The 12,446-nt window shown below is 42.6% G+C and overlaps 1 protein-coding gene across 4 annotated transcripts in view; it reads left to right on the top strand.

Annotated features, from left to right (window-relative positions):
- The window catches only part of LOC134401417 (enoyl-CoA delta isomerase 2-like), a 313,853-nt gene extending 303,015 nt beyond the window's left edge, over window positions 1-10,838 (top strand). For all 4 annotated transcript variants that reach the window (XM_063130333.1, XM_063130334.1, XM_063130335.1 and 1 more), the window contains 2 exons: window positions 7,280-7,423; window positions 10,434-10,838. In XM_063130333.1, coding sequence (XP_062986403.1) covers window positions 7,280-7,423; window positions 10,434-10,589 — 300 coding nt within the window. In that variant the 3' untranslated portion in view covers window positions 10,590-10,838. The remainder of the gene's footprint in view (window positions 1-7,279; window positions 7,424-10,433) is intronic.
- Window positions 10,839-12,446: the final 1,608 nt, after the last annotated feature.

Here is a 12,446-nt window from a genome sequence, read left to right as displayed (position 1 = left end):
TTCATAGCACCAGAACTAGTTGCCTCTTTTACCTACAGCCTTTTCATGGTGCTTTTTCCCTCTTTTTTCACAACTTCCTTAAAGAGTAAAAAGGGTACATGGTATGACAATATTTATTCCAAACATTTTGCTCCCACATATGTATGCATAGGATTGCAGTCCTATACACCTTTATCTGGGAATAAATCTTATTGAATGGGATTTACTTCCGACAAGAAACATGCATGAAGTTGTACTGTCTGTCTCCTATCACAATGGTAAATATGAGGTGTTAAGCAGTATTCTTCCACGGCTGTGTCAGAAGTACAGGTTTAAGTCATCTCACTTTGCTGTAATTTAAATATTTATGCCTGTAAATTGTACTAAGAACTGCTCTATTTTTGTACAGCAGATTTTAAGGTTATTTTCTAAATTTCTTGCACATTTTTCAGTAACAGCATGAACCAGGGGATTCTATATTAAAGACATCTAATTATATGTGTGAAAAGTAATTGAAAGACTCTTCTCGGCCTGGCAATGCAAAATATTTGAACTCTGTCCTTAACAGTATGTTTCCTTTTCATCATCTTGATTATTCTTTTTCAAGCCTGCCAGATTGAATTTTCTGAGGTTCATATAACAATCCCCACAGCTTGTGGTTTGGAAAGATCAGTTCATAATTCACATACTCATCATGAGCCTACTTATATTTGCACGCTCTGACAAGAATAAGAAAACTGATGCATGCACGGCCCAAAGTCTTGTGTCCATGCTGCAAACAACGTGAGAATGTCAGAATCATAAGACTGGCCTTTCTGGAAGAGATCAAAGAACCTGATGTCCCAAGGAAGCTCACGAAGACAGAATGGTAGAGATAACCATGACTTGGCTTCTGATAATCAGCGCCATACTGTCTCTGAAGATGGAATCACCCATTTTAGCTATGATAGCAGTTCAGAAACCTATCATATTCATTCATTTGACTAATCCTTTAAAAAGCCATCAGAGTTCAGGTCAAGCACATCATTGTGGCACTGAATTTTATGAGTTAATTATGCCTTGTGTGAAGACTTGTGTACTTACTTTTGCTTACCCTAAAATTGCTGCGTATCACTATCACGGTAGGGCTTCCAGAGTTGGAGGAGAAAACATTTCTCACTATGCCTCAATCATAGTTTCATAAAACTATCATGGTGTAGGCAACCAGATGTTACCACCAGATGTTTTGGAGTACAACTCCGCCTCCCCCAGCCACCATGGCCAATGATCAGGGATTCTGGGAGTTGTAGCCCAAAACATCTGGAGGGCAACAGGTTGCCTACCCCTACTTGATCACATTCCCACACCTGCGGCAATTTTTGCCTTAAAAAAAAAAAGTCCCAAGTACCAAAGCTTCCCTTCACAGAGAAGATGCGTCATCTCTTCCCCTTGATAATTTAAGTTGCCTTTTTCTGCACCTTCTCCTGCTTGACACTACCTGTTTTGAAGTGCAGCAATCAGAACTACTTAATACTATAATCCTCAAACACCACTGTTGCATACACAAATACAGAGTGGAACACGGGAAGTTGCCATATATAGTTAGACTAGGGGTGGGCAACATGTCGCTGTCACTCACTATCTCTCACATGTCACTCACTGTCACTCAGCCTGAAATGTTAAAATTACCTGCCTGCCCCCCCCCCCCAAAGACCTCTGGACATTAGCCACATGATCTCAGCTGACAAGCATCAGATCTTACATACATAGGTGGTAGATTTACACATTACTTTTCTGCTTGGATGTATGGGGTCAGCAGCAGCACACCATTTGGGCAGGGAGAGGGTATCAGCCCTCTATTTTTATAAGGCTCTGAGACCACAGGATCATCTGCATCAGCAAAATGTGATTCAAAAGCTTACGGTATACTGCTGTAGGTGAGAGCAGTTCATTTCACAAGAGTGATAGTGTCAAGGCTAAGCTATAGAAAGATATCAACAGATAAGCCAAAGGGTCAAAGCCAAGGAACATACCAAAGTCAGGTGGACTCTGTTGTTCAGGTAAAGGTCCCAGCCCAAAGAGGAAGCCTTTATAGCTTTTTACAGTCCAGGAAGGCCCAATAGCCAGGCTAATTTTGTGGGCCTGGTCCAGAGCCCAAGAACACTTCAGTGCCACGAAGCTTTCCGTGCTATGGTTCTGATAGCTCATCAGATGGGAGCCAAACAGTGAACTTTCCTGGTGGGGTCAGAAGTAAAGTACAAGAGTGAAATGAGGGGGTTAAATGGCATTCACAGTTTTTTGTACTGATGCTGCTAGCACTGATGGCAAAAGAGTGAATTATTATTATTATTATTATTATTATTATTATTATTATTTATTTATATAGCACCATCAATGTACATGGTGCTGTACAGATTACACAGTAAATAGCAAGACCCTGCTGCATAGGCTTACAATCTAATAAAGTTGTAGTAAACAGTAAGGAAGGAAAGAGAATGCAAACAGGCACAGGGAAGTGTAAACAGGCACCGGGTAGGGTGAGGCTAACAGTATAGAGTCAGAACAAACTCAATATTTAAAAGCTATAGGGAAAAGAAAAGTTTTTAGCTGAGTTTTAAAAGCTGTGATTGAGTTGGTAGTTCTCAAGTGTTCTGGAAGAGCATTCCAGGCGTAAGGGGAAGCAGAAGAAAAAGGACGAAGCCGAGTAAGGGAAGTGGAGGTCCTTGGGCAGGCGAGAAGCATGGCATCAGAGGAGCGGAGAGCACGATCGGGGCAATAGTGTGAGATGAGAGAGGAGAGATAGGCAGGAGCTAGACCTTGAAAAGCTTTGAAGGTCAGCAGGAGAAGTTTATATTGGATTCTGGAGTGAATTGGAAGCCAATGAAGAGATTTCAGAAGTGGAGTGACATGGTCAGAGCGGCGGGCCAAGAAGATGATCTTAGAGGCAGAGTGGTGGACAGAGACCAGCGGACTGATGTGAGACGAGGGAAGGCCAGAGAGAAGAAGGTTGCAGTAGTCCAACCGAGAGATAACCAGTGCGTGAACGAGAGTCTTGGCAGAAGAGACAGACAAAAATGGTCGAATCCTGGCAATATTATACAGGAAGAAACGACAGGATTTAGCTACTGCCTCGATATGAGGAATAAAGGAGAGCGAGGAATCAAATATAAAGCCAAGACTACGAGCTTCCTTGAGCGGAGTAAGCATGACATCGTTGACAGTAAGAGAGAATGAGAGGTGAGGAGAAGGTTTAGGAGGAAAAACAAGCAGTTCAGTTTTTGCCATATTAAGTTTCAAATGACGATGAAGCAGCCAGGCTGAGATATCTGAAAGACATGCCGAGATACGATCGTGGACATCAGGAGAAAGTTCCGGAGATGAGAGATATAATTGTGTATCATCGGCATACAGGTGATATTGGAGGCCATGAGATTGAATAAGCTTACCCAAGGGCAGCATGTATAAAGAAAACAACAACGGGCCAAGCACTGAGCCTTGCGGAACCCCTACTGAAAGGGGAAAAGAGGAGGACGAGCTGCCGTTAGCCGACACGCTGAAAGAGCGACCCTCTAGATAGGAGGCGAACCAGTTATAGACAGAGCCACAGAGTCCAAGGTCATGGAGGGAATCTAAGAGAAGATCGTGATCAACCGTGTCAAAGGCCGCAGATATATGAGGATATCTGGGGAGGAAATGGAGAGTACGGATGATGGGTAATTCAGCAGTGGCGGCGGGGTCAGAGCACCCTTTGGGCTGCAGTAAAGGCCTTGGGTGGGCCCATCCAACCCCTGTGCCTTAGATAAAGCCCTACAGTGTTATTTCATAACATTGGTGTTATCACTCCCCTACTTATTTTCTTAGAACAGTAAAGTAAATACTGTGGGCAGAAAGGAGGTGCTCTGTGGAATATATTTGTGGACTTTGGTCAAGATTCTTTGTTTCTTGATCAAAGTCCACAAATTACTGAAAGCAATCTCATATGGGCTGCAATCCTATAAACTCTTACAATGAAAATTATGAGGAGTTGCATTTAGGATTGCATTTGTAAGGTATTATTTCATTTATTGCTGCTTATCTTTCTCCTTTTCTAGGTTTTTTTTAAAGATATTTTTTGATATTGTCTTTCTCTCCTGAGTTTTTTTAAGGTGGTCAGTATGTGAGTCCTAATCCCTTAAGCTAATCAGGCCAGGAATAGGTTCTGATCTTAGTTCAACTTTCAGAGGTAATTTTTTCCTCAATTATGAAGATTTTATTTAAGAATTTGAGCTTTTGTATTAGTATACAAAGTCCACTTTGTCTCAACTTCTCTCTTTTTGGGTCATCAGAGTTTCTCAAGATGACAACATGGGGCATTTCCCCCCTCCTAAGCAAGACTAATAAGAATAAGAAAAAATGTGGACTGATGCAAAATCATATGGGGAATATTACTTCAAGTATTGTTATCCAAGTTGCCTAAAATTCAGAACAAAATGAAACAAAATTATTTACAAACCCATTTGTATCTGACACCATTCCTTGTCAGTACCTCGTGCAAACTATATATCTTACAGCTGCTCAAGATGTCTGAACATTCTGTCCTGTGGAACTAAGGGAACAGCCAAATGGGGAAGGAAAAAGTCTGAAAGAAATGGCCACTGTGGGAAAGAGTCAGAAACAGCAAATAGGAGCTCAGGGAAAAGAAGCAAAAGGACAGATTAAAGGAAGAGGGAGAGATGGAAGATTGAAAGTGATTCAGCAGAATATAGTGATATATAGGTCTGAAAAAAGCTATAGGATGAACAATATGTGCAATCATACCAGATACGCAAGTGGGAGATTGGAAAAGAATGAGAGATAATTTCTTAAATGTTTTTGGCAGGATCTTTCCATGGCTGCAAAAACTTTGATTGATATCAGGAAATGTGTTAACATGCTTGTTAGGGGCATCTTTAGACAGACTGGAAAGCTAATTCCATGTTCAGGGAGTAAGCCTTTCAGAAACACAAATGGCACGAGGAATTAAGACTGATTGCTAAAGGAACCTCTGGATAGTGGAGTGTCCTTGTAGGGTTTCTGAGGGAGAGAAAAGAGAAAACCTTTGCAGAAAAATGGGGTTTTATTGACAGAGCAAAATAAAAAGCAAATTAAATGTCAATTACTGAAAGCAACCCCAGATTTGCGGAGTGGAAAAGGAAAGGAGCAGTAGCAAGCTGAAGGCAGCCATGCTGTTTAGGAGGGGGCGGGGGGGAGGGTGTGTGTGAAGGCTTGGAAAGCTGACCAGAAAAAGAGAAAGAGAGGAAAGTTTTACCTATCCTTTCTTCAATGGAACAAAAGGGATGGATGATTTGTCTGTACTTATTCTGAACAGATGCTTGATGGGCACGGAATGCTAGATGAAAGACCACACACACACACACACACACACACACACAAACCCACCACAGGGTATTGTCAATTAATGAGTGGCATAATATTTTCCTGATTACATTAGGTTGTGGGGGCTTTCCTTTTTCTGTACAAGAGCTCCATAGCCCAGAGAAGTTAAGGGTAGGATACTCTCTTTTCCATGTCACTAGAAGGTGATATCTGATCCTGCAATCATACTTGGTCCTTGATTGCCAAAAGGGCAGTTACAAGGAAGATGGAGACTGAGAGATAAGTGTGGGGATAAAATGGAGATGACCAGGAAACATACATTCCGGAGAGAGATTTTTCAAAAATAAATAAATAAATAGCAGTCACACCAAAGAGGTGTTTATACGACACCACTTTGCCTACTGATTCCGCCCACAACCCCAGGCATTATTGCTGCGAGGTGGCATCGATAGGTTACATGGCAGGAGTGAGCACGGACTATCCAACCAGGAAAATTCACAGCACTGTTTTCAGATGGTAGCAATGGGCAGCAAATATTAAGGGACTGAAAACCTTGTTTTGTTTTGTGGCAACTCTGCACAACATTGTAAGTTTTAAAAGCCTGTATCTGCTCATCTGTGCTGCTACAGTTCATTGAATTTATGCATTATACATAATAATTGTCCTTTCTTTTGTTCCCCAGACTTTAATATCGCCATGGCGGCCATTATTAAACACTCACCTGGGGCTTGTCGAACCCATCTCCTGCCCTGTATTCCCATGCCTACCCCTTCACTGGGATCCAAGCCCTAACTCTCTTAATCAAAACCGAAGCCACCACTGTTAGCAGCTGTATCATTTAAACCACGGGGCACAACTGTGCAGCCACGAGAGTATATATAGCATGCAGACAAGCCCCAAATCTGATGTCTTAAAATCTTTAAAACGGTCACTACTCTTTTGAAGAGTCCAAGCAAGGCTTCATAGTGTACTGTCTTTTTGTGGTTGAGAGATTATGCAGCAAATAAATGGGTAGAGACAGTGGCAGCACCAGAATGGACAACTGACCTAAATTCTCTCTGAAAGGCACTTTGGCTGACACAGAGTGAGCTATGCTCACACAATCCTATATGCTTCATATTTGTAGTAAAATATTAGACTTGGATCTTTGTGTGATTTTTACTTCAATCAAGACTCAATTAAGGCCAATTCCCTCCTTTGAGCAACTCTGGCTGTCTTGACAATACCACCTTTGTTATGTTATGTTAGTCTTTGTATGCATGTCCCAGTGTCCACCTTTCTTTAAAATTTGTACTTGTTTGTACATTTGTACATTACTAGCAAATCTCTGGCTGATAGGAAGACTGGTGTAGGCCTCCCCATAGATATTAAGGAACCTCCTAGAGCAGTTCTCTCTTGTTTACTCACTCCCAAGTAACAGAGATCGTATCAATGGCTACTAGCTCTGATGGTTGTGTGCTATCTCCAGTATTCGAGGCAGTAAGCTTGTGTGCACCAGTTGCTGGGGAACATGGGTGGGAGGGTGCTGTTGCACCATGTCCTGCTTGTCCATCCCTGGCCGATGGCTGGTTGGCCACTGTGTGAACAGAGTGCTGGACTAGATGGACCCTTGGTCTGATCCAGCATGGTGCTTCTTATGTTCCTTCTACAGAGCTTACCTGCTTTGATCACCCCAAGCTGTGGAATGGGTCCCTATCCACAAGCCAGACTTTTATACCAGCAGGTTGAATCAGCTGATCTATCATTAGCCAAAGCTTCTCTCTAAGTTTATTTTTTTTTAAAAAAAAAAAAAACCTTGGAAAAAGATAATGCCACTAGGAAAAAAGATCTTCCCCCACGAGTCAGATTGATAGAGTTTGTGAGGCTCATGGTAAACAGTTTCCCCAATCCCCCCAGTTCTGCAAGGAGTCCTTCAAGTTGGTAAATGAAACAGTAAGCACTACTGAATCTTCATTCTCTGATTTAGGCAAATGAGATGCTTCTTTTCAACAAGAAGATAACAGCGGATGAAGCGTGTACCCAAGGGCTCGTGACGGAGGTTTTTGCTGACAGCACTTTTCAGGCAGAAGTTTGGACAAGGCTGAAAGCATATGCAAATCTTCCTAAAAATGTTTGTGATAATAATCTACCAGTATTATAGTGCAGTCCTACTCATGTTTATTCAGACATAAATTCCATTGTGATCAACAATGCTTATTTCATAGCATATTGGATTCCAGCCTTAACCATATTAAGTCATTTTCTTTTTCCCTTTAATTCAATACTAGTTAAAATGTCACCAAAATTTGCTAGTAAAATAATGTATTTACATACTTTCACACATGAAATGGGAGTGCCAAATCATCATCATCATCATCATCAAAATCCATCCACACATCAGTTTTCATACTTAGGGTCAAATGAAAGTGTTTCTCTTAGTGTCCTGTAAAAATCTGGCTACATCTCAGTCATCCCTGTCAATGAATACACAAGTCTATAAGCAACCCTAGTGAGATGGTGTATTTTGGCTACAGTAGGAGCTGCTGGAAAATAGCTTTTCTTTAATCCATGGCCTCTGATACTGTTGGGATGGGTTATACAACACACTCCTGAGATTCTTACAGCAGTGGGAAGGGGCATGTAAGGAGTTCAAGAGGATGAGGAACAAAAGAACATTCACGCTATTTGTTAGTTTGATCATTGTCCATGACCTAGGGAAAGTGGATAAGCATTTGTAATGCAAATAATCATTCCAACCAATGTAGGTTTTAGATTCCCATTACAAACCAGTTTGAGTCTTATGAGTCAAAATACCCTAAAACAGGGCTGGGGAAGTACTTTTGGGTGGGGGAACAAAAGATCTCCCCCTCAGACTTCCACAGGCTGAATGACATCTGGGGGGGCGCATGGCTAAGCCCTCTTTTGTAATTTGGTCCTTGGCCAAAAAGCTGGCTGATCAGGCTTCGCTGCACAGTCCTTCTCTGTCAGGGAAGGCTGAGCAAAGCCACGTTAGCTGAAGTGCCAGCGGATTATCCACCTGCTGTGTTGGCTGAGGCAGGTTTGCCTGTCATGCACCTTCTTTCATTGGGAAGGATATGGGGCAGACAAAGCTGAACCGGCTCAACCACTTCACTCAGGAGCCAGACCAGGGTCAGATCTACACGTCATTGCAAAGGCGCCTTTTTTAAAGACGTACCTAAAAGAAGCGCCTCTTTCTTTACTGTGTGTACTGTGAGCTAGGCAGTGCCGCCTGCGGAAGAATCTCTACCCCATTCAAAGACGCTGCTCAGGCCGCTTCCCCCTCGCGTGTTCTTCCATTCGAATAATCTCCCCTCCCACACGGCGGCTCTTCTGGCGCATCCCGGCGGTGGCGGCTCCTCCTGCAAAACACTTTTCTCCCTTGGTGTTTGTATTTGCGTTTGCGTGTGCGCGGCAGACGAGTTCAGCTCCTGCCTCTCGCTCTCCCCCGCAGTGTCATCTCCCTGGGACTCTCTTCGTTGTGTGCTCGCACACGCACATGCAAATACAAACACACCGAGGGAGAAAAGTGTTTTGCAGGAGGAGCCGCCGCCGCCGGGACGCGCCAGAAGAGCCGCCGGGAGGGAGGGGGGATTATTCGAATGGAAGAACACGCAAGGGGGAAGCGGCCCGAGCAGCGTCTTTGAATGGGGTAGAGATTCTTCCGCAGGCGGCGCTGCCTAGCTCACAGTACGCACAGTAAAGAAAGAGGCGCTTCTTTTAGGTACGTCTTTAAAAAAAGGCGCCTTCGCAACGATGTGTAGATCTGGCCCAGCTCTCCCCTAGCCAGGGACAGCCCAAGCAGAGTGATATCGGGCCTTTTGTGCCAAACTTTGGTGCACACAGCCTTAATCCAGCTGTCTCAGATTCACTCCCATCCGTGATGCACTCACCAAACCCCGCCAGCTAAGGCACCAAGTGAAAGATGTCTCCTCCACTTGGCACCACAGCTGGGGAAGCACCTATCATGCCACTTGGCCTCCCAATTGGAAAGGCGAGCAGCTCCCAATGCATGATCAGAGATAAAGTGGGGATTCTTCTACAACCACTCACTTTTCCTATTGGGAGGGGGGAATGGCATGTAGGGGAATCCTCACTCCCAACTCCTCCCCAAGCGAGGATTCTTTTCCCTATTTCCTCCCCAAACTTTTGGTAGCCTCCGGAGGAGATCCAAGCCTCTGCGAGCTATGTGAGAAACTTCTGCTGGATGGATTACATCCAGAGGATGGAGGTTCCCCATCCCTGCCCTAAACAGTAATAGTCTAACAGAACAAGAAGACAGTGCTTACGAAGAACAGGACAAAAAGGGCAAGCTAGGGACCCCAGAATTGGTTATGGGAATGGGAGCAACCTTTTAAAAAGCTCATTTGGCCTTCATAAGACACACGTAAAGTATCCAGGGTTAGGAGCTTTTGCTTCTGTTGTTGCGGGCGGGGAGGAGGGGACTATTTTAATAATAATCCACCTTGGTTGGATGCCTACCCTTGTTGTACAGTTCAGTTCATTGAACTGGACTTGGCAATAGAACACAACAGTTTAGAGTTATATAGACTTGCCCACCAGTATAAATGCTGACCAGAAGTCTAGGAGTTGATAGCTTGTTGTGCTCCAGCAGCTGACATCCTCAGGAGACAAGCCATTGTTTGGCTAGTTGTGCAACCTCCAAACCATCTTCAACAGAAGCCCCACCTACACTTTGCTCCATATCTATGTTTAGTGATTATCAAGTCACAAATTATGATTTCTCATTACTCAGTTACCCAAGACTTAATGCACAAAGCTGTTGGTTAATGCAGAAAGCTGTTGGCTCTGTGTCAGGTTAATGGCTCTGTAAAATTCACAGTGTTTACCTAACCAAAAAAGAAAAAGCAAAGCCTAATGAAAAGTCATTAATTTTTTGTTGTTTTTGCTGCAATAGATTAGTACTGCTCCTCTCTAGAAGTTGTTGCCGCCATGTCCTTGCTCCTCTCTCATTTATTTCAATAGGGCTTGCTCAGGAAAACCTCTCAGTGGAATTTATAGTGGGTTGTGCCCTGGTGTGATTAGAGCCTAAAAATGTGTGGAGAGGAGACAAGGTTGGCTCTATTTTGAGAGAATAACATTTCCATCTTTCTTTCCTGCAGTCTCTGGCCCTCTCCAAACAGTTAATAAGAAGTGTGGAAAAAGAAATCCTGCATGCAGTCAATTCACGAGAGTGTGACCAGCTTGTGGAAAGATTCTTTTCAGATGAGTGCATGAATGCCATAACAAGTTTCTTCCAGCGGAAGTCAAAATTATGATCTTGATCAAAAAACATCACCAGTGCCCATATGGAATTTACATTTGTATGTTCCGTGTGTATTTGTATTTTCAGTCTCTTGCACCTGGACTGAGTTAGAGAAGATATATAGTGTGGTGTATGTGATTGGATGGCCTGGTAATGCATTTATCCTCCAAGTGATCTCACTGCTTGCATGAACTATCAAGATTCTTCTGTTGCTGAGTTCCAGCAACAGACAAATGCTATATCTCATAAACACAGAACTTCAATGTATATATTATTATATATATTAGCTACACCAATCATGCATACCAGGCCTAAAATTGATTACTGTATTGCATCAGCTCTTTACTTGCTTGCTATTTCTTTGTTACTTTAAGGCTAGGATCTTTCTGTTTATGGACATACTGAATATTTGGATGTGTATAAGTTTGCTTAGAAGCGCATACATTGGTATTGGTGCCTGTAGGAGGAAACCATGTATTTTGCAAGGACAGTTTTGGACAGGGACCACATCCATAAGAAATAATGTACAAAGAGCAAGCTCACAGGAGGCAATATCATGCATAGGCGGGTACATTAGCGGGAAAGAATAATGAAATGAGACATACGGTAGATGTTGGTTCAAGTCATGCTCCAGGAAGATGTGAATGTGCCGTCTCCAAGGAAAATCCCATTTTTTTATGTCTTGGCAATAACAATAATTTTAGAAAGAAAGGGAGAAGCAACAAGATCGATACCCAGTCCTATCTTTCCAGAAAGCAAGTCCTTAATCACATACCCACAGGAGCATATTGACCAGAGGCTCATGATGGGGCCTTTGTAGTCTCCCATGGGCCTAGCCCATTAGGCACCCTTCCTGCTGACATAAAGTTACAATGGCCTAAATACATCACTATGACAATGTAATTTGGAGTTATGCCAACAACTGAAAATTAATGGCAATCTTATACATGTCCAGCCTGCATAATTCAAGGGTAGGATTGCTCTGTTAGTGAGAATGTGAGCACGATCTTGTCAGTGTTCACTGGTAATGACTCCTCCCCACCCCTGCAATTTCCCTACAGTTATTCATTTGATCTCTAAAATGTAAAAGTAACTTCCTGTAGAATAAAGAATTTCTTTTGAATGTGTACAAAAGCTCCCCATTGTGAAAATTCCACTATTCTTGCTGGGTTTTTTTTAAATGCCATAATAAAGTACCCACGATTCTGCCTACTGACTTATTATTAGCCTATTGAAAAAAGTCTGTGATAAGTAAATATGAAGGCAACCAACTGATGTTAAGAATAAGAGAAATGACACATCTAAAAGAAGCCCTTAATCAGGTTTCTGTGTTTTCCTTCCTGTGTATCCACAGAATTGCTGCGCAAACACAGTATGTGGTGCTACATTCAAAATCTGGAGTGACTTAGCTTTTATTTTCTAGAAATCAAGTTTCTAGCCCCTATGCCTACAGAGTAAAACTTGAACACTTATCAAAACTGTGTAGGACCTCCTGTGGCCTGGAATCAGACACCTGCACAACTCCTTGTCCATCCTTATATGGTAAAAAATACCATAGCAAAATAAACTTTATTTGCACTGCCTTCTGACAACAGAATGTAAGTTGCCTTATTACAAAATAGGAATTATGTGACAAATTCGGATGCAACTCTTAGTCTTTCATAAAGAATTTGTCAAGACTTACCTAATGCGATTTTATACTTTCAAGTATCCTCTATGACAGAATTGATACCACTGTTCTGTAAAGTGCTGTGTTTTTTGCAGTGAGCTTGTCATGAAAAAATGCTGCACTGAATTGAAGTGATAGAGGTTTTATATTCCCCCAGCCGTGTTTGGGGAGACAGCCAGAGGGTTCACCAAAAAGACCCCC

Source organism: Elgaria multicarinata, chromosome 7 (assembly GCF_023053635.1).
Source record: "Elgaria multicarinata webbii isolate HBS135686 ecotype San Diego chromosome 7, rElgMul1.1.pri, whole genome shotgun sequence".
NCBI lineage: Eukaryota > Metazoa > Chordata > Lepidosauria > Squamata > Anguidae > Elgaria > Elgaria multicarinata.
Note: the sequence above shows the minus strand (reverse complement) of the source record. Positions and strands in the feature narration are given on the sequence as shown.